At 44.6% G+C, this 21,904-nt stretch overlaps 1 protein-coding gene across 1 annotated transcript; it reads left to right on the top strand.

The window, feature by feature from the left end:
• The first annotated feature begins 3,083 nt into the window (after positions 1 to 3,083).
• On the top strand, positions 3,084 to 6,185 carry LOC125521370. The gene is made up of 3 exons (XM_048686432.1): positions 3,084 to 4,118; positions 5,261 to 5,794; positions 5,882 to 6,185. Exons 1-3 carry the CDS (start codon positions 3,135 to 3,137, stop codon positions 5,987 to 5,989), a joined length of 1,626 nt encoding a protein of 541 aa, XP_048542389.1. The 5' UTR covers positions 3,084 to 3,134; the 3' UTR covers positions 5,990 to 6,185.
• The last annotated feature ends 15,719 nt before the right edge of the window (positions 6,186 to 21,904 follow it).

Genomic DNA, 21,904 nt, shown 5'->3' with positions numbered 1-21,904 from the left:
CTTTGATTGACGTGGCGAGTGTAAGCCAACTATGTTTCTCCCCTTTTATTATCTATATTACATGGGATGTTGTGAAGATTGCCTAACTTGCGACATTGCTTTCAATGCGGTTATGCCTCTAAGTCGTGCCTCGACACGTAGGAGCTATAGCCGCATCGAGGGCGTTACAGGTAACCACGTACAAACTTTCCCTATAACCCTAGCATCATCGAACCTTAAGTGTGTAGACCCTACGGTTTCGGGAATCATGCAGACATGACCGAGACATCTCTCCAGCCAATAACCAATGGCGGGATCTGGATACCCATGTTGGCTCCCACATGTTCCACGATGATCTCATCGGATGAACCACGATGTCGAGGATTCAATCAATCCCGTATACAATTCCCTTTGTCAATCGGTATGTTACTTGACTGAGATTCGATCGTCGGTATCCCAATACCTCGTTCAATCTTGTTACCGGCAAGTCACTGTACTCGTTCCGTAACACATCATCCCGTGACCAACCCCTTAGTCACATTGAGCTCATTACGATGATGTCTTACCGAGTGGGCCCGGAGATACCTCTCCGTCATATGGAGTGACAAATCCCAGTCTCGATTCATGCCAACCCAACAGATACTTTCGGAGATACCCGTAGTGCACCTTTATAGCCACCCAGTTACGTTGTGACGTTTGGCACACCCAAAGCATTCCTACGGTATCCAGGAGTTGCACAATCTCATGGTCTAAGGAAAAGATACTTGACATTAGAAAAGCTTTAGTAGACGAACTACACGATCTTGCGCTATGCTTAGGATTGGGTCTTGTCCATCACATCATTCTCCTAATGATGTGATCCCGTTATCAATGACATCCAATGCCCATGGTCAGGAAACCGTAACCATCTATTGATCAATGAGCTAGTCAACTAAAGGCTCACTAGGGACATGTTGTGGTCTATGTATTCACACATGTATTACGATTTCCGGATAACACAATTATAGCATGAACAATAGACAATTATCATGAACAAGGAAATATAATAATAACCATTTTATTATTGCCTCTAGGGCATATTTCCAACAGTTCATATGAGAATTTGTCGTTCTCCTATGCATATGAATGTATCTTCTTGTTTTCATCTTCATTTGCAGGCTTTCAAACTTTAGAAATCTTCAACGCCCAACATGAAACAAGCCATTCACTTTGACCCATTGTTGGACGATGATTTGCGAGTGTGAAAAATTTAAGGAGCAATATGTTGCTAAAATAAAGGTGGGGGCCTTCATCAGTGGCCGAACGAAGCGAAGGTGGGAGGGGGGCCGAGAGGAAGACCAATTCCAAGGTGGACGAAAAGCGTGATGCTTCGACAATCGCCTTGCAAGAAACTTTGAAGGGTTTCGTGACCCAAAAGGAGGTGACAATTGAGAAGAGGGACAAGAGGAAGCGCCAAGAGAAAGAGGAGCAAATGAAGACCTTCTTTGACATACAAAAGAAAAGCTCAAGATTGATGAGAGCAATGCCCAGACAAGAGCAAACGAGATAAAGCTCAAGCTAATCTCGAAACAATCGGAGATCATGGCGGTGGACTTGAGCAAGATGCCTCCTCCCCCGCCCCCCGCCCCAAATGGCTTGGTTCGAGAAGAAGCAAAAGGAGATGCTCAAGCTAGCGTGATCATCTTATGTTTGGCCAAGATGCATGAACTTTGACCATGATGCGATTCTTTTTGTATGCCGACATGTGTGCCGGCATGAATTCTAAACTATGGCTGGTGATGGAGATTATTTTGTATGCTGGCATGAATTCTAGCTAGTATGCAAATATGTTTGTTTGTTGGAAAAAAATCAGTCAGACAGACCAAATGGGGCGGCCGGTTGGGTGCATGGCCAAATTTGCGCGGACTTCGCCCCTGACCCAAACGGACATAAGGCGAAGCAATTCCACATCCATTTGCATCGTGGCGTTGGAGTTGGCCTCAATACCCAACATCACCAGTGGTCTGGCCCTAGGAACGTTGCCTCATTGTCCCTCGTCAAGTCCTCTGACGGCTCACTACTCCGCCCCGCCGCAAGGATTTCAAGAGCTACCTAAGCAAGAGCATGATGTCCTTCTCGTCGACCGACAATCTTGGGTCGCAACAACCGTGAAATGACGAGCACATCTTTGCGGTCTCTGCAACTTCAGAGCTCTGCGTGACTACGTCGACCCCCGATCAATTCAATCCACATGGTGCGGCGGCAGTAGGGCCTGCCACCTTGAGGCTGGGGGCACCGACGGAGCCACTCACGGGCAAAACCATGCCGTGGCCCGCCCAACAATTCACCAAAATACATATATATACGTATGACCATTGCCCAGCACACATGGTGGTAGGCCATGCTCCATAGCCCAAACGCCAGAGTCCAATTGCCACCAATAGAGTAGCACCACTAACACATCTGTCCCCTTGCTCTGTCTACGCCTCGTCTAGTAGAGAAGTAGTACTACGACTCGTGTACTCCACTAGGGAACGGCGCCGGCCGACGGGGAGGTACAGTAGCTGGGGCAACTACAGCTAATAGGAGCTGAGCTAGAGTCAACTTTGCCTAGTGGCGACCCATCCCGGCACCCCCCATCTGATGTGGCTGCACTAGCTGCGACGGCGAGCCGGCCACAGGCGACCCGACAGGTTAAAATTTCAAAAAAAAGTTATGCTCTTGGTTAGCTTGGCCCGCCCAGTTTTTTGTTTGTAGCTCCGCCACTGGCTGGGGGTTCGGTAGCGGGAGGAGAAGTCAGCAACGGAGAGAGAGAGAGATAGATAGAGAGAGAGAGTTGACCGACCAGGGAGGAAAACTATTGTGGCTTGTTGGATTAAGCGGTCGGGGAGCACAGAGCATATTGAAGAGCAGGCAAGTCCCATCTCGCATGTATGTCCCGTTGTAATGCACGAGCTTCTTACTAGTTAGAGGAAGTTATTTATTGGTTTTTTATTTTTCTTGGCGCACCTATTACGTGATTCGCCAGTCTAAAAAGTTATGGCGTGCTAAATATAGTATAAAAAAAATCATGCATTAGCATGAAATGTCCTGTCCTTTATCTACACGCCCTCTGGCTGTCAAAACAGTGAAGGAGAAGAAAAAGGAAATTTGTGAGTGATCCGTGCCTCTGGGCTATGGCCTCTAGAAAACTGATTCGAACTGGATTCCACTCGTTGGGCACGGCGGTTTGGGTTCCTTTCTTCTTTCCAGTTGCTGCACCTCGGCCTCCACTTTCCCACCTCGCGGCCGGGCCGGCGTCCATGGCAACGCCGTCGCACTCGCACGGGCTCCCGCTCGCGCCCCTTCGGACGCTCCTGCTCGCCCTTCCGCTCTTGTCGCTCATCCTCCTCCTCACGCTGCACCTCCCGCCGCGCCACCACCCGGCCCCTCCGGGCCCCCTCATCCTCCCCACGCCCCTCCGCACCACCGCCACCACCGCCGCCGCCGCCGCCGCCCAGCCTAAGCCCAAGGCCGACCCCTCCTCCTCGTCGTCGCCCTCGCCGACGACGCTCTCGCACGTGGTGTTCGGGGTGGCCTCCTCCCGCCGCACGCTGCCGCTGCGCCTCCCGCTCCTCCGCCTCTGGCTCCGCCTGCCCGCGCGCGCCTTCCTCTTCCTCGACGCCCCGCCCCGCGCCGCCTCCGTCCCGGCGAACCTCCACCTCCGCGTCTCCCGCGACGCCTCCCGCTTCCCCTACTCCTACCGGAAGGGCCTCCCCTCCGCGGTCCGCGTCGCGCGTATCGCCAAGGAGCTCCTCCTCGAGCTCCGCCAGCAGCAGCAGCAGCACCAGTCGCCGCCGCCGAGGTGGCTCGTGCTCGCCGACGACGACACCGCCTTCGTCCTCCCCAACCTCCTCCACACCCTCTCCAAGTACGACTGGCACGAGCCATGGTACCTCGGCGCGCCTTCCGAGTCCGCCGCGCAGAACGTCTGGCACGGCTTCAACATGGCCTATGGCGGCGGCGGCATCGCCATCAGCTGGCCCCTCGCAGCGCGCCTGGCCCGCGTGCTCGACTCCTGCATCATCAGGTACCCCCACCTCTACGGCAGCGACTCCAGGATCTACGCCTGCCTCGCCGAGCTCGGCGTCGAGCTCACCCACGAGCCAGGATTCCACCAGGTGCACCGCCGCCTCTCTTTTTCCTCTTCTACTCCGAATTTCTCTTTGCCTCTGCATGTGCTACTGCTATTTCCTTGTGGAATGTTTCGACAGAGATTCCTGCGAAATCAACTGTGTGTTTCTATTGGATGCTAGTTCATAGTTATGGGGAAATTGATAAAGAATTGGACTTCTAAGCACTCTTTGGTACTCCTGGTCCTTGATTATGTTTTATTTATGCCTCATAATCACAATCACGACAATGATTGTTCTAGATAATTGAAGTCTGCCTAGGATTGTCATGTTGCTGTTCAGTCTTTCTTGATTCATCCTAGGATTGTTGTTGAGAGGGAAACTTGTCTCTAGTGTCAAACTTCGAATAATAGAGGGAAACTATTGGTGAGAGACTCAAAGGTTTGAATTAAACTCTCAAGTACTACAGTTTTTGTCTGAATGAATTCTGTTATACATTATTTCGGAGCATAGCTCAAAAGCTTATCCTCTACCATGCCCTCAAGATACGCCGAACCACACGACACCAATCCTGTAGAATGCTTCTAAAGAAAATGTACAACCAGAACTACACCACCAGGGTGATGGTTACTGGCTAACTGCTGCACTCTCCTAGTGCTGAATCCGTTCAAAATCTGTGTCACTGGATTTAGTGATCCTTGCTGGTACCTCTACAGATTTTGACGTGATGGCACTTGAGAGGGGCGTTCTGGTCCACATTTGGAGTACTAGGCGACCATTGTGGCATACTGGAATATGTCTCTGTCAGATAACCTAAAGCTTCGGGCATTGCAATCTTGATGCATTGGAAAAGCAATTTTGCCGAAATAAACGTTAGTGTGAGCAGCAGCAGAACAGTGACCTGGACATGGTTGAAGTATCCATCTCTTTCTGCTCCATTGACTTGCTTTATTTAACAATTCGCAGAACCAATGTTATGTAGGGGCTTCCTTTATGCCCAATAGAGGCCTCCTTTATCTGTATTTTGCACCCAATGAAACCTAGAGCATGGCTGCCGTTTTTCAAAAAAAAAAAAAACTCTTTTTTCAATCTTTGAACATGAAACTAGCCTGTGGTTTTACTTGAAATTGTGCACACACAAAAGGCATGATTCTGAACTTATGTGGTCTGTTGCATTTTATTATCACCAGATCGACCTTCATGGGGATATATCTGGATTTCTAAGAGCACATCCTCTTGCTCCTTTAGTGTCACTTCACCACCTTGATCATGTCTATCCTCTTTACCCTGGAATGGATCGTGCAAAGGCGGTTGAGCATTTGTTCCGAGCAGCTAATGCTGACCCAGCAAGGATCCTTCAACAAACAGTGTGCTATGACCATTCAAGATCACTTACTGCTTCAGTAGCATGGGGCTATTCTGTTCAGGTTTTCAAAGGCAATGTACTGCTTCCTGACATCCTTGCTGTGCAAAAAACCTTTGTGCCATGGAGAAGAGGTCGCAATGTTACGGATGTTTTTATGTTTAGCACCAAGCATTATCCAAGGGACGAGTGCAAACGAGCTGCTCTTTTCTTCCTAAAAAGTATTTCTTCCGGCGAAGGCAAGACGGAAAGCAATTACAGCAGGCAGCTGCCCCAGAAATGCTTGCCAAACTTGATTCAGTTGAGGAATATGCAACAAATAAAAGTGAGATCAGAGGTACTGCATCTGGTTCCTGGGAAGGTATGACTAGGATTAGTGTTATTGCGGATGGTGGCTTAAACTGCATTTTTAGCTTAAAATAAATTATAACATGGTGTTACTTTTCAGGCTTTAAGACGACACTGCTGTGACATCGTACCTTCTTCATCTGAAACCACCATGGATATTGATATCAGGAAATGCAAAGACGGTGAATTAATCGCAATGCATTCGTAGTGATTCTTGAATAATATTGGATACTCATCTGGAGTAGATAATTTACAGCATGTTCTCGAACACACCTAATTTGCTTTTGTTATATATATACGGACCACACTGTCCCACTTCATTTTGGGTCTGTAGGTCTATGTAGAGTTAACGCAACATACTGTGATGCGTCATTACCCAAAGTAATATAGTGAATCATTTTATATACTGTAATTGACATGTGTTCTAGCTTGCGATTTATCTAGCATCTGTTGAAGTATGAAGGCTGCACGTCAAGGACATCTAGAAGATCTCCAACTGAACACATATGATATAGTAGTTGTTAGGGAGTAGTTAAAGGTTTATTCTCTGTTGTAATTCTCCTCTATCTCCTCCTGTAAATCTTCTTCCCAGTTACAACTGAAACCCCACTATATGCAGCTATGGGATAAGCCCCATCCTATCAATATAAGCCCATGCGGGCTGCGGCCCTCTTTGGAGGGTGAGACGCTTCACACAATTTACATGGTATACAGAGCCATTCTTTTCCATCTCATCTAGTGTCACAAGTCACAACCTGTATTGCGAAATTTCCCCAACAATCTATGTATTTCAGAAAATAGGTGAGAATTTCAGAAAATTAGGAAGAAAACATAGAAGGGGATGAGCTAGGCCCAGCCAATTGGCGGCGGCAGCTAGGGTTCTTGTACAAATTGGATGTAATAACATCTTATATTATGGGACAAAGGGAGTAGATAGCTCTCATTCGGGTTAGATGCTCATAAACGATGCGGTATCGGCAGATTTTGGCTGTCCGCTAACTGAACTAATTCAGGAGATGTTATTACCTGTTGTTCATCCGATCGCCACTCATAAAGAAGACAATCAAAAAATAAATCATGCTCCGATTTCATCACATAACGGTTCATCATACATGCATGCTATGGAAATCACAAACTTTAACACAAGTATTTTTCAAATTCACAACTACTCAACCAGCACAACTTTAATATCACCATCTTCATATCTCAAAACAATTATCAAACATCGAACTTCTCATAGTATTCAACACACTCATAAGAAATATTTATTATTAATCTTGTATACCAAGCATATTAGGATTTTAACCAAATTACCATGCTATTTAAGACTCAAAATAATCTAAGTGAAGCATGAGAGATCAATAGTTTCTATAAAACAAATCCACCACCGTGCTCTAAAAGATATAAGTGAAGTATTAGAGCAAAACTATATAACTCAAAAGATATAAGCGAAGCACATAGAGTATTCTAACAAATTCCAAATAATGTATGGCTCTCTCAAAAGGTGTGTACAGAAAGGATGATTGTGGTAAACTAACAAATAAAGACTCAAATAATACAAGACGTTCCAAGCAAAACACATATCATGTGGCGAATAAAAATATAGCTCCAAGTAAAATTACCGATAGAAATAAACGAAAGAGGGGATGCCTTCCAGGGCATCCCCAAGCTTTGGCTTTTAGGTGTCCTTAGATTATCTTGGGGGTGCCATGGTCATTCCCAAGCTTAAGCTCTTGCCACTCCTTGTTCCATAATTCATCAAATCTTTACCCAAAACTTGAAAACTCCACAACACAAAACTTAAAATAGAAAGTCTCGTGAGCTTCGTTAGCGAAAGAAAACAAAAGACCACTTCAAGGTACTGTAATGAACTCATTCTTTATTTATATTGGTGTTATACCTACTGTATTCCAACTTCTCTATGGTTTATAAACTATTTTACTAGCCATAGATTCATCAAAATAAGCAAACAACACACGAAAAACAGAATCTGTCAAAAACAGAACAGTTGTTAGTAATCTGTAGCTAGCGCAAGATCTGGAACCCCCAAAATTTTAAAATAAATTGCTGGACGTGAGGAATTTATCTATTAATCATCTGCAAAAAGAATTAACTAAATAACACTTTTCAAATAAAAATGGCAGTATCGTGAGCGCTAAAGTTTCTGTTTTTTACAGCAAGTATAACAAGACTTTCCCCAAATCTTCCCAACGGTTCTATTTGGCACAAACACTAATTAAACACAAAAAAACACAACCAAGACAGAGGCTAGATAAATTATTTATTACTAAATATGAGCAAAAAGCAAGGAATAAAAATAAAATTGGGTTGCCTCCAAACAAGCGCTATAGTTTAACGCCCCTAGCTAGGCATAACAAGCAAGGATAGATTTAGGTATTGTCATCTTTGGTAGGCAATCCATAAGTGGCTCTCATAATAGATTCATAAGGTAATTTAATTTTCTTTCTAGGAAAGTGTTCCATGCCTTTTCTTAATGGAAATTGGAATCTAATATTTCCTTCCTTCATATCAATAATTACACCAATCGTTCTAAGGAAAGGTCTACCAAGAATAATAGGACATGAAGGGTTGCAATCTATGTCAAGAATAATAAAATCTACGTGCACATAATTCCTATTTGCAACAATAAGAACATCATTAATTCTTCTCATAGGTTTCTTAATAGTGGAATCCGCAAGGTGCAAGTTTAAAGAGCAATCATCAAAATCACGAAAACCTAACAAATCACACAAAGTCTTTGGAATCGTGGAAACACTAGCACCCAAATCACATAAAGCATATCATTCATGATCTTTAATTTTAATTTTAATAGTTGGTTCCCACTCATCATAAAGCTTTCTAGGGATAGAAACTTCCAATTCAAGTTTTTTTTTCATAAGATTGCATCAAGGCATCAACGATATGTTTAGTAAATGCTTTATTTTGACTATAAGCATGAGGAGAATTTAGCACGGATTGCAACAAGGAAATACAATCAATCAAAGAGCAATTTTCATAGTTAAATTCCTTGAAATCCATAATAGTGGGTTTAGCAACATTTAGGGTTTTAATTTCTTCAATCCCACTTTTATCAATTTTAGCATCAAGATCAAAAAATTCTGAATTCTCGGAACGCCTTCTAGGTAAAGGTGGATCATATTCAGTCCCATCATTATCAAGATTCATATTGCAAAACAATGATTTAATAGGGAACACATCAATAACTTTTAGATCTTCATCATTATTTTCATAGGAACTAGAAGAACACGCTCTTATAAAGGCATCTTTCTTAGCACGCATCCTAGCGGTTCTTTCTTTGCACTCATCAATGGAAATTCTCATGGCTTTGAGAGACTCATTGATATCATGCTTAGGTGGAATAGATCTAAGTTTCAAAGAATCAACATCAAGAGAAATTTTATCAACGTTTCTAGCCAACTCATCAATCTTAAGCAATTTTTCTTCAATCAAAGAATTAAAATTCTTTTGCCAAGTAATATATTCTTTAATATTAGATTCAAAATCAGAGGGCATCTTATTATAATTTCCATAAGAATTGTTGTAGGAATTACCATAATTATTAGAGGGATTACTAGGATAAGGCCTAAGATTGAAATTTCCTCTATATGCGTTGTTACCAAAATTGTTCCTACCAACAAAATTCACATCCATAGATTCATTATTATTCTCAATCAAAGTAGACAAGGGCATATCATTAGGATCAGAAGAAACACTCTTACTAGCAAATAATTTCATAAGTTCATCCATCTTTCCACTCAAAACATTAATTTCTTCTATCGCATGCATCTTTTTATTAGTAGATCTTTCAGTATGCCATTGAGAATAATTAACCATAATATTATCTAGGAGTTTAGTAGCTACTACTAAAGTGATTTCCATAAAAGTGCCTCCCGCGGCCGAATCTAAAAAATTTCTAGAAGCAAAATTCAATCCGGCATAAAAATTTTGTATAATCATCCACAAATTTAAACCATGAGTAGGGAAATTACGTATCATTAGTTTCATTCTCTCCCAAGCTTATGCAACATGTTCATGATCAAGTTGCTTAAAATTCATAATATCGTTTCTAAGAGAGATGATCTTAGCAGGAGGATCTTTAGGGATGCTTATCTTCAGTTCATGAAAATTTCCTCCCCTCCCGAGTCGCCCCCCGCGTGGGCGGCCGGGAGGCCCCCAGATCCCGTCGGCTGGCCCTCCCCAACTCCTCCTCCTCCTCCCTCACCGCCGCCCAAGGGCGCGGCCAGGCGAAGCCTGGTCATCGCCGGCGGCGGCGGGGACTCGGGCCCTCTCGCTCATGTGGGGCTGACGCGGGCCGGCGCCCCCGGGCCGGAGTGTGGCGGCGGGCCGGACGCCACGGCAGTTGGTGGCGGCGCCTCGGCGACTTCGCTCCCCCACGGCAGGAGGCCTCGCGATCTGGTGCGTCGCGGTCGCCAGGGACGGCGGCGGCATGACCGGATCGGGTCGCGGCGGCGCGACCGGATCTATGCCCAAGCGTGGGCCTTGATCGCTGGTCTACCGTCGGCACGGTGGCGGGTGCGACTCGTCGGCAGCTGGGCGGATCCGCTGGGATTCTACCCTTTTCTTGACAGCGCGGGCATCTCCGAGGGAAACCCTAGATCTCCTTGGGATCGAGCGATGACGGCGATTTTTTGTCATAGTCCCTCTTTAGGGCATCATTTTGGAGTTTACTCTGGTTGAAGGGACCAGCGACGTCGGTGGCGCACGTCTGGTGGAGCAACTGCCGATGAAAATTGCGCCGACTACGGTCATGGCGGACGATAACGACGTCTTAGATGTCGTTTCCTTGTCGAGGCATCGTCGTTGCAGTCTGTGTCATCAGGCTCGGGATGCTCCGGGGGAAACCCTAGATCTGGGTCTTCCAGATCGGATGATGATGGCGTTTATCGCTTTCCCTCCTGAGGGCATCGTTTTGGAGCAAGTGATAGCTAGGGGGATGGTGGAGCGGTACTTCATCTCACACATTGATGGCGGCGGAGATCGGCGGCATGGCGCTGTGGAGGCACGGCGTCCGATGCGCGGAGATGGACTCGCGCAGGAGGAGGTAGCTGTCTGGCATCATGGTGACGTCGATGGCAGAGTGGCCAGACAAGGTAGAAGCCTCAATATGATCTGAAGACGGACCTGTGGAAGATGGCGGCGACGACACACGAGTGCGTCTGACCGGATTGTGTCCCAGACCCGGTATGTGGCTCGGCTGGGGCTTCCGGCTTTTGATGTTAGGCTTAGGTGAGTGGTTTGGGTAGTGGCCCAGCTAGCATCCCTTCATCATATGGATAGGAGTAGCGGCATATGTTGCCAAGATGGTGGATTCAGATATATTGTTTGTAATACTTTGTAAGGTCCTCGAGAATAATCAATAAAGTGGCAGTATGCATCTCCCAGATGCAGAGGCCGGGGGTCATCCTCCTTTTCTAAAAAGAATGAAAATTTCCTCCCAGAGTGCACTCCTCCTCGAGTGTGGAAGCTTGGGAATGCAGTCTAGATGAATTCCTCGTCCTCCAACTGGCGGCTGTGTCCGGCAGGTTCACCTATTGTTCTTTGAAACAAGGCAGAAGACTTACCATTTTCATTTATTAAGGAGAAGGTTTAGACATAAGCCGCGTAGTGGTAAAAATAAAAGTCCTACTCTTGCGATATAATAATACTCAAGTGCTTGGCTCCCGCCAGCGCTCAAAGATGGGGCTTCTCTTTGATTTTCATGACGACAATAGTGATCGAGCCAGCGGTGTTGCAAAAAATTCGTGTTCCATGCCTTCCAAATTTCCCAAGAGACAATCGTCATCACATGACCGATGGCCTTTCTGTTGTGACCTCCACCATTCACCGCCTTTAGCCACCAAGCTTGAACAAAATCTTCATGTCACCAAGTCATTGGCGAGTAATCGTGATTGCCAAGCCAAGTGGAGATCTCATTCCAAATTCGGGTAGTGATTCTATATCAGAATAGGAGGTGGGCAGCATATTCTTGCACTTGCTTGCAGAGAGGGCATGAGCCGTAGTTTGGCCATCCCCGCCGATGGAACTGATCGGCCGCCCAAACACTGTTTTGGAGGACTCGCCAGGCAAAAATTGCATTTCGGCGGAGCCCACATCTTCCAAATTGTAGCAGACGTCCGCCCAAAGGTGAGCCCAACAAACTACGCCATTTACACCGAGGATGTCGTCTGTTCGCCACTGGATGTGAATTTGCAAGATATTCTGTCTTTCCTATCTTGGCCGAGGGTAACACCAACAAGCATCTCCCAAATGGTTGCAAACTCATGAATAAGTCAAGGTGAGGCCCTATTGGGTGTCAATTCGAGGGATCCAAACATTGTTGTTACGAGCCTTGCTGACTAATCATGCCTTCTTTTTTGATATCTCAAAGATCTTATGCGTGGCATCTTTGGGTTGAAGACCATTCAACTATGAAGATTCCTAGAATTTAGCCTTTTTACCATATCCGATGAACACCCGCGTGGCTGCAACAAAAAGATCTATGTCACTACCATTACAAGGCGTTCCCATCCCAACTGAAGTCTTGATTGGGTCAGCCCACTCGAACCTCAGCCAACACAGTCAAAGAGCGGTTGTAAACTTCTCGAGGTTGAGCACACTCAGGGCACCATAAATCTTGGGCTTGCAAACGAGGTCCGAATTAACCTTATACTTGTCGCCAGTCATCTAATCACAACCTGCCCAAAGATAGGCACGTCTCAAGCTATCAATCTTCTTCCTTACTTCAACTGGGAAATGAAGTGATGTGAGGTGATAAATGGAGATGGCTGTAAGGACGACTTTGACTAGAACAATGCGTCTTGGTGCAGCCACATGCATAGCCGTCCAGGGTGGAAGTTTGCCTGCCACCTTCTCCTCTAAATATTGAAAGTGGATGCGCTTGAGTCTCGTAATTGATAGAGGAATACCAAGATATCTCATGAGGAAAGAGGTTCAGACCACTGGGAAATCCTATGGGATGTCAGCGAGGTCGATATTGCCACAACAAATGGGCGCCACAAGGCTTTTGCCGCAGTTGGTGACCAAACCTAAAGGAGCTTAGTGTCGAGGCCAGGAAATTGATGTCATCCTTGAGCGACACAACAAAGATGACCGCATCATCAGCATACAAGGATGCCCGGATGGGGCGACCGAGGAGGGGATGGAGCTTTCCTTGATCGGTTGTCTTGGCGAGGATATAATGCAGCGGGTCAATGGCGAGGACGAAAAGTAGGGGGAGGACCCCCCCCCCCCCGTCGTAGACCACACCCATGCATCATTGGGTCACCGGCAACATCATTGAGCAAAATTCTAGAGGAGGTCATGGATAGAAGAGCAGAGATGCAGTTGCGGAACTGGCTCGAGAAATGATGGTGACTCAATAAATCCATCATATAATCCATCTAACTAAGTCGAAGGCTTTTATGATGTCAAGCTTGAAGAGCAAGGTTGGAGATTTGTTGCGGTGAAATCGACAAGCCAAATTGCGGACATACATGAAGTTATTATGGATACTCCTTTTCTTGATGAATGCACTTTGCGTATTGAAAACGAGTGTGGGCATGTGAGGAGCTAATCAAGTGGCCATTATCTTAGCAACCACATGAAATAGAGTTATGGGCCTAAAGTCGGAGATGTCCTCCGCCCCATACTTTTTGGGATGACCGCAATGTTAGCCGAGTTGAGTCAGTGGATGTTGGAACTGTGGAGAGTTGAAAAAATATTGCCAACTTGCATAATCTCGGGCTTGATGATGTCCCAACACCCTTTGGAAAAAAACCAGTGAAGCCATATGGACATGGAGCTTTATCACCATGAATGTTACGGCATATCTCTCTCAAGGTAGTTTTGGTGATTGATGACAACATGTTTGCGGACTAATCTTGTGCTTTGAATAATTCACAGATTCTCCCCTGGCACGAGACGCCTTCTTCCCCTCGGAGTGTATTTCAAGACGGTGTAGCTCTTTCGTTTCTTTCTCAGTGGACTAGTTGCGTAGAGGGCACCGTACTATCAAGAGGGGGTCCGCTGGGGTTTTGCATGGGTGGAATCATCACGTACACATCAGCTTCTCACCCTCCGAGCATTTCCTTTCCATTGAAGAGATCTCTCCTCTCTTCCTTGTCCTGTCTGGGTCAAAGCGGTAGTACCGCGCACCCAGCGGTAGTACCGCTGAGGAGCCAAGCGGCAGTACCGCTCCACAGCGGTAGTACCGCCCGTGGCTCCACAGCAGTAGTACCGTTGGGGGCCTGGCACCTCCGCCTTGTCCTCAGCATCTTTGAGAGATTCCTTCTCTCTCTCTCTCGCGTCCCAGCGGTAGTACCGCACTGCCTGCGGTACTACGGCCGAAGGGTCACAAGCGGCAGTACCGCTCCACAGCGGTACTACCGCCCTTGACCCCACTGCCGTAGTACCGTTGGGCAGTCTGGCTCCTACTGCCTCGATTCGAGAGGTCTTTTTCTCGTGTCGGGTTTTGCGGCACTAGTCACGGTTGTAGTGGCGGTAGTACCGTTCCAGGAGTGGTAGTACCGCCCTACCACCGCGGTAGTACCGCATTTGGGTCCGTTCCCTACTAGTCTCCTCAGCGCGGCAGTACCGCTGGCTGGCGCGGCAGTACCGTTGTACTGGTGGTAGTACCGCCCCCTCTCAGCGGTAGTACCACCCTGTGCGGGGCTGGTTGGTGGGGGGCAACAGGATTGTTGCCCCCACTATAAAAGGGAGTCCCCTTCTTCCTTCTCACCTACCTCTTCCTCCCCCAAGCTCCATTTATTGCTCAAGCTCCATTAAATACTCCAAGCTCCATTTTCACCCGATCTATCTCTCTAGCCAATCAAACTTGTTGATTGGCTCGTAAGTGGTTGAGAAGGCCCCGATCTACACTTCCACCAAGGGATTTTCGATTCCCCCACTCATCCCTAGCGGATCTTGTTACTCTTGGGTGTTTGAGCACCCTAGACGGTTGAGGTCACCTCGGAGCCATATTCCATTGTGGTGAAGCTTCGTGGTCTTGTTGGGAGCCTCCGATTAAGTTGTGGAGATTGCCCCAACCTTGTTTGTAATGGTTCGGTCGCCGCCTTCAAGGGCACCAATAGTGGAATCACGGCATCTCGCATTGTGTGAGGGCGTGAGGAGAGTACGGTGGCCCTAGTGGCTTCTTGGGGAGCATTGTGCCTCCACACCGCTCCAACGGAGACGTACTTCCCCTCAAAAGGAAGGAACTTCGGTAACACATCCTCGTCTTCATCAGATCCACTCTTGGTTATCTCTTACCTTTACTTGTGCAAGCTCTTTAGTGTTTCTTCCCTTGCTTGCTTGTATGCTTGTTGTTATTGCATCATATAGGTTGCTCACCTAGTTGCACATCTAGACAACCTACTTTGATGCAAAGTTTAATTTGGTAAAGAAAAGCTAAAAATTGGTAGTTGCCTATTCACCCCCCCTCTAGTCAACCATATCGATCCTTTCAATGAAGGTATTTGATTGTTGTGGTGTGAAATATGACAATAAGATAGGGGAGGAACAAGGCCTGATCAAGCGAGATCAAGCGAGATGCAGGGGGTGATGCAAGCTTCAGGCCCCTCTCGGTGGAGGTAAAAACCCTAGTCTTGTTCTCCGAGGAGAGTGTTCTTGCGTATGAGTTTTTGAGTACAAATGTTCCAAACTTGTAACAAGATGCCAATATGGATGCTTATATAGAGTTCGCTACCCCTAGCCTTTTTCTATGTTACGGGTGAGTTTAAGGCTAGTAATAATGCATGCCCACTACCATTAGTAACGGGCGCCTTAATGCCTAGATGCAATGCCAAGCTCCATGGATGTGGCAACGTTTCCATCAATGCTAATGCCCATTGGAGGGTTCAGCAGGTGACTTAATCTCCATTCGGTTTGTCTGTCCTGAGTGACTAAACCCTCGTCCATCAGGATGATTCAATGACACTTGGATAATGTGGGCCTGGGCTCTCATGGGTTTCTACTGGGTTTTAGTTCACTGAGGGCCTACCATGCAAGAGATAACCTCGTCATTAGCCCATGCATCTATTAGAATATTGAGAACCGAGTCACACTATCCGTTGGATTCGACTGAATGTTAATAGGGGACCGGGTCCCGAATGATCTTGAAGTTTGAATGAACTGTAAGTTTGCTCGAGAAAAGATCTCGATGGATTCTAAAAAGAGCAAACCCTTTGTGGATCAAATTGTAGCGAACAAGTTTTAGGAAACGTATGGTTCTACTCAATTATCTCTCGAAAGAGGCTGACTAGTTATCCAACTTGGATGTATCATAAAATCCAAGCGATGATTATGGAGTTTGGGCCAACTCTCTTGAGGAGACCCCAATCATTATCTCAGAGGAACACTGTTTTTCACCATCTTCGGATGCAAACTTGTGATTCGACACTTTGGATCCTAGACAAAGGCCCAAATTGTGCCACGGGAAGCATCAAATTCACCCTTTGGTCTTTAGTTTCTGAGTGAAGTGACCATCTGATGAAATAGTTCACTGGTACTAGTTCTTGCAGGATTGATCTGTGCGATGTGAAGCGATCACATGGAAATCCATTTCGGCTCCCGGGAGCACGTGCTCCTGCGTGCAAAAATAATTTTTGAAACGTCAAAAAAATTCCAACAAAATTTTTATGTATTGTTAGTCACATCCAAATGCTACCTGCAAAGTTTCAGGCAAAAAAATTAAACATTTTGGCATGTGCAGAAAAAAATTAAACATCAAATGTTACCCAAAATGACACCCAAAGTTTGGTTATTTCACCGACGGAAAACTACTGCTCTGTTTCGTATGAAAATTGTGAAGCATGGTTGCGACACTAACACAAATGTCCACAAAAAAGTTGAGATTTTCTTGAAATGGTTTTAATGCATTTTGAGTTACTGTTCACCCGGGAGCACCAAAACGCCTGCCCCAGGATCACACGGTCTTATTTGCATTGATCGTGTGGAAAGTTTATTTTCGGGATGTCTTCAATCGGGACGGAAGTTCCATCTGACTGAATTATCATGCCCAATGTCTTCTCTGAACGGATCACCGGAAATCCTTTGTGCATGCTTAAAAGTTTCTCTGCGGGATTGCAAGGATTTGATGGAATGGTCTGTAGGAAATTTCTTGATTCTCGTGCTTGAATCCCTCTTGACTGCAGCAGGCGTGATGATGGGCGCAGACAACGCCTCAAATTTCATGCCCATTTACTCCATTTACTATTTTATTTTTGAATAAAAAATAATTTATAAAAAATGGTTTCCACCCCCGTTTATAGATAAAGCAACGGCCCATAGACAATCCGGTACAAACACACTCTACCACAACACCCTCGCACATCCATGGCTGGAAACTTTTCTAAAAAAATCCAAGGCTGGAAACATAGAAGCTGAAATAAATATCTAATCAAATTGCATTATCATATTCTTACTTGTTCTTCAATTGCATGCAGGAATAGACTTCCGTGATCAGGCTGATTGTGTTTTTAGCATCGTCAGTAACCTCAGGAGATTGGTTAGCGATTGCTAAGGCGCAACGCCGTGCACGTTTGTAGTCGGATCGTCAAAGTCGACTCCACCAAATCAATAGTTATCATCTCATCAAAGATAACATCCTCGCCTCTATCAAACGGACAACAACTTAGATGAGTAATTTGCTAAATCTCATTTACTTGATATTTAGTAAACCTGTTTAAAACAACTTAGACGACAAACACTTTTGTCCCTACCACAAATTTGCAGTCTTGTTGAAAGACTTGCAGTTGTTGTAGGAGTGTGACGCTTGTAGTTGCATCTCTAGTGAGATACATACAAATATCCTCCGGCAAAACACTTCTGGCCTCAAGTTGTAGTTATGTTGAAGACATATAACTACAGGGCCGACCCAAGGAAGGTGGGGCTCCCATGTTTTCTTTGACTTGAATCTTTTATGAACATTTTTTGAAATTTCGATGAATTTTTTGTATTTCGTGAACAAAATTTAAATTCACTGAACATTTTTTAGAATTTGACAAACAAATTTTGAATTTGGTGAACATTAAAAAAATTATGAACATTTTTTAAATATGATGTTTTTTAATTTAATGAACAAAGTTTGAATTTAAAAAAGTGTTCAACCCCGATCTAAAAAAAATCAAATTTGAAAAGATGTTCGCCAGTTTATTAATGTTCTTGAATTTCAGAAAATGTTCGTGAATTTGGAAATAAAAACAAGAAAATGAGAAGATGGAAAAAGGAAAGAAAAGAAAAGGGATAAAAAATCGAAAGAGAAAACAAGAAAAACCCCGTTTGGTAGGTTCTAGAACCTTCCCAAAACTAAAAGTGAGCTAGCTGGACCGGCCCGCATGTACGCAGCGGGGGGATCCCGGGGGTACACGTGTGATCGCTGTCAGACGACCTATGCGCCAAATAGGATCGTCGTTCATCGTGGGAGGTCCTGATTAGTGCCTTCATCGCGAGTTGGCTAGCGGGCTGCTCGAGCATGAGTGTAGCGGGTCGAGGCCCAACTTGGCGTTTCGTGCTAGCTGGCCTCGCTAGTTTTTCTCAAAAAAATAAGCTCACATCGCTAGTAAACCAGGGGAGACTAGTATAGGATCTGCCCTTAGGTGAGATCAATCTTTTTGAAGATAGAAAACATGTTCAAGAATTATGAAAATATTTGAAGGCACACATCCATGTTTGATTTACAATCTTAAAAAGTTTAAACTCCCAATTCAAACTACAATTAGAGAACTAAAAAGACAAAATTGTATGTGAATAGTGTCAAATACTACTCACTCCATTCCACAATGTAGTGCTTCCTCTATCCCCGTGCTTTAACTTTGACAGTAAATTTAACTACCAAGACCGATTGCTGCGGGAGCAAAAATTATATCAGTGAATTTGTATTTGAAAGAAGTTTTCAATTATATATTTTTTTCTCCGGCCGCAGTTGGTCTCGTTGGTTAAATTTATGATCGAAGTTGGACCTCGAGAAGCGCGGACGCACTATATTTTGGAATGGAGGGAGTATTCATCCAAAGCTGACACTGTTCATGGTCAAAATTTTCTTTTTCGAATATCTAACAGTAGATCAAGTTTTGAGCAGATTTTCTTTGGAGTTGTAGGTATGCTGTAAAAAAGTCAGATTTTTCGATGGTGTAAATATGGAATTTTGGGGTTGATCTTACTATCTCACCTAAAAAGAAGATCCTATACTAGTCTCCTCCCCAGTAAACTAGGGAAAAAAAATAGAGCATTAGTATACTGAAAACTAGGAAAAACACTAACAGTCTGGTTTTCTATATATAAAATAATTTCATAAATTCCTTTTTCGCAAAAAATAAAGAAAGCTCACAGGAACTCATAAAAAATATCATGAATATGAAACAGTAGTTTGCAAATATATAAAAAGTTCATCGATTTTGAAAAAAATATGAATCTAAAAAAAGTTCATTGCTTTTGAAAAAAATCTCACAAATTTGAAAAAAGTTCATTAATTTGGAAAAAATGTTCATCAAAAATGGAAAACGTTTATCAAATTTTGAGAAATTTTCTTCAATTTGGAGAAAAAAGTTCACCAATTTTGTAAAATAAGTTCATAGAGTTTTTGAAAATGTTTGAAATTTGAAAAAAAATCATCTGTTCTGACACAATTTCATCGAATTTAAAAGCAAGCTCATCAATTTTGAAAAAAAATCATAAAAAGAAAAGGTCCATCAATTTCGAAAAAAAATTGTGCATTTAGAAAAGAAACAAAGAAAACAAAAACAGAAAAAAGGAAATAAAGAAAACACAGACAAAAACGGACCGAAAGAATGTGGCTGGCCTGCTACTAGACCTAGATACAAGGGGTTGTGCCCCCTGTACGAAAACGCCTTTAACGGTGCTGAAGGCGCCTAATAAGTTAGTTGGTTCATCTCGTGTCGCTTTGTTTGAAAAAAATCACAGCCAAAAAATCGAAATCATTAATTGAAGAGTACTCATTGCAAAGATTACTCTCACCTTTCTCAGGTTGCGACAAGTGGCGCACATGCCGCTGCATGTGCGTCACTTGTGGCATGTGCGTCACTTGTCACAATCTGAGAGTTTTTTCTTTTTTTAGATCCGTTTATTCAAAATGTTTTATCTCTTAAATCGTGCATCCAAATCTCGAACTGTTTTCATCGTTGTATTTCTCGCGTCGAGATCTTTAAAACTAGATCCCATGTTGATAGATTTTGACAACTTTTTTTACGAAAAAACCGAACCGGAAATACAAGTTTTTTTCCTTTTCGGAAGAGGCATGCCCGTGCCTCTCGCGAAATCACAACGGTGCCTCTCGCGGAAGCAAAACCGTGCGTCTCGCGAATGAGACAATAAATAGAAAACGCGTTTTTTTATTTCTGAGAACCGTGCCTCTCGCGGAAACAAAACCGTGCCTCTCACGAAAAAAAACAAAAAACGCGTTTTTTTTTTCGTTTTCGAGAGGCACGGCCGTGACTCTCGCGAAAGCACAACCGTGCCTCTCACGGAAGCAAAACCGTGTCTCTCGCGGAAGGAAAAAAAAATGAAAAACGCGATTTTTTCGTTTACGGGAGGCACGACCGTGACGACCGTGACTCTCACAAAAGCACAAACATGCCTCTCGCGGAAGCAAAACTGCGCCTCTCGCAGAAGGAGAAAAACAAAAACTCGTTTTTTCGTTCCTGAGAGGCACGGCCGTGACTCTGGCGAAAGCAAAACCGTGCCTCTCACGAAAGCCAAACCGTGACTCTCGTGAAAGTAAAAAAACGTGTTTTTTCACGTAATTTTTTTTGCTTTTTTACCCAAAAGCTAAGGAAGACCGGTGGAAAATCGAAACGTCGAAAAAATCCATTTAAAAAGACGAAAACGTGTGCGAATTTAAAAAAAATACGAAAAAACGCCCAAAGCACGACACGTGGCAGGCGATTGAGAGCATACCAAGTGACGTTGATCGTTGTGAGGCTCTCGAAGAAGCACTCGTCAACTAGTTGCTCCCCGAAACACATGGAAACCAAGCTCAACGCATGGCCCACATAAGCAATCATGATGCACACGGCCATCCAGGGACGGATCTAAGGGGGAACTAGGGGGGGAGGCAAGACCCCCCCCCAACGATCGTCTTGTCCCTCGATAGCGATCTGTCAATCGCTATTTTTTGGCTGGCCCGCTTGTCCCGTGCTGGCTTCGCCCCCTCTATCCTTCCTCACGCCTTTTTCATTAACGTAAAAGCTTTAGCCCATGTACGGCCCATTACATGCTAAAATCAAGAAATCCACCATCATAAAAGAAAATTGCCTAACAGGCCATCGTGGAAGGAAAAGAGGCCTGTTAATTGCAGCACACAGCCACGACCTGATTACGCACTCCCGTATCGCTAATTTCTCCAAGCCGCCGTTGCTATCGAAACTGACTCCTGAGGGATGCTGCGATCATATCTCTCCGTTGGGTCGCCATGGAGAGAAGCGGAGAAGGGAAGGGATCGCCGGAATACGCATGTGTCTATCCACGCACATGTTGCTGGTTTCCAGCAGAGCGGGCGCACGGATGGACAACAACCACTCAAGGGAAAAAGGTAATTGATTTCACATCATATTAGTTCTTTGCTTTAAAAATTATAGAAGTATAATCAGACAGATTTAGAATCAATTATAACATTCCTACTTGCGCTTGTGTAAGCATGAAGAAGAAGAGAGCAGAATTGATTCATAAATTTTTGATTCCGGTTTTGGGACTGGGTCGAGTTAGTGAGGTCCATCTCGCCAATTCCAATAAATAATGAGATTAGGTAATATATTATTTACTACAAATTATTATTTCATAAGATTATCCGGTATTTCTAGTGTTGTGAATTTGTTTTGTCATTTGTCAATTTTCTATCAAGTTTGATCATGTGAATGCAATGAATAGACATAAAAAGGGTGTGTTGACACCATGGCATCTCCATTAGACCAGACCCTAATTTTTTTACAACATTACCATTGCATATGAGACTTAGTGTGAAACCTCGCCCCCCTATGTTGAAATCCTGGCTCCGTCAGAAAAACAAACGCAACACAGGTGTGCCAGGACAAGAGAGAAACACCGACCAGCACCAGACAAACAGTTTGCACCAATCTTGCAGCAATTTCAT

This window comes from Triticum urartu, chromosome 7, assembly GCF_003073215.2.
Source record: "Triticum urartu cultivar G1812 chromosome 7, Tu2.1, whole genome shotgun sequence".
Lineage (NCBI taxonomy): Eukaryota > Viridiplantae > Streptophyta > Magnoliopsida > Poales > Poaceae > Triticum > Triticum urartu.
The sequence above is the reverse complement of the archived record's forward strand: the minus strand, read 5'-3'. Positions and strand labels throughout refer to the sequence as shown.

Excerpts from the sequence above, each read along its gene's own strand:
- LOC125521370 (XM_048686432.1), top strand. The coding sequence starts at position 3,135 with ATGGCCTCTAGAAAACTGATTCGAACTGGATTCCACTCGTTGGGCACG. Across the intron at positions 4,119-5,260 it reads ACGAGCCAGGATTCCACCAG|ATCGACCTTCATGGGGATAT; the intron begins GTGCACCGCCGC and ends TATTATCACCAG. Across the intron at positions 5,795-5,881 it reads TGCATCTGGTTCCTGGGAAG|GCTTTAAGACGACACTGCTG; the intron begins GTATGACTAGGA and ends GTTACTTTTCAG.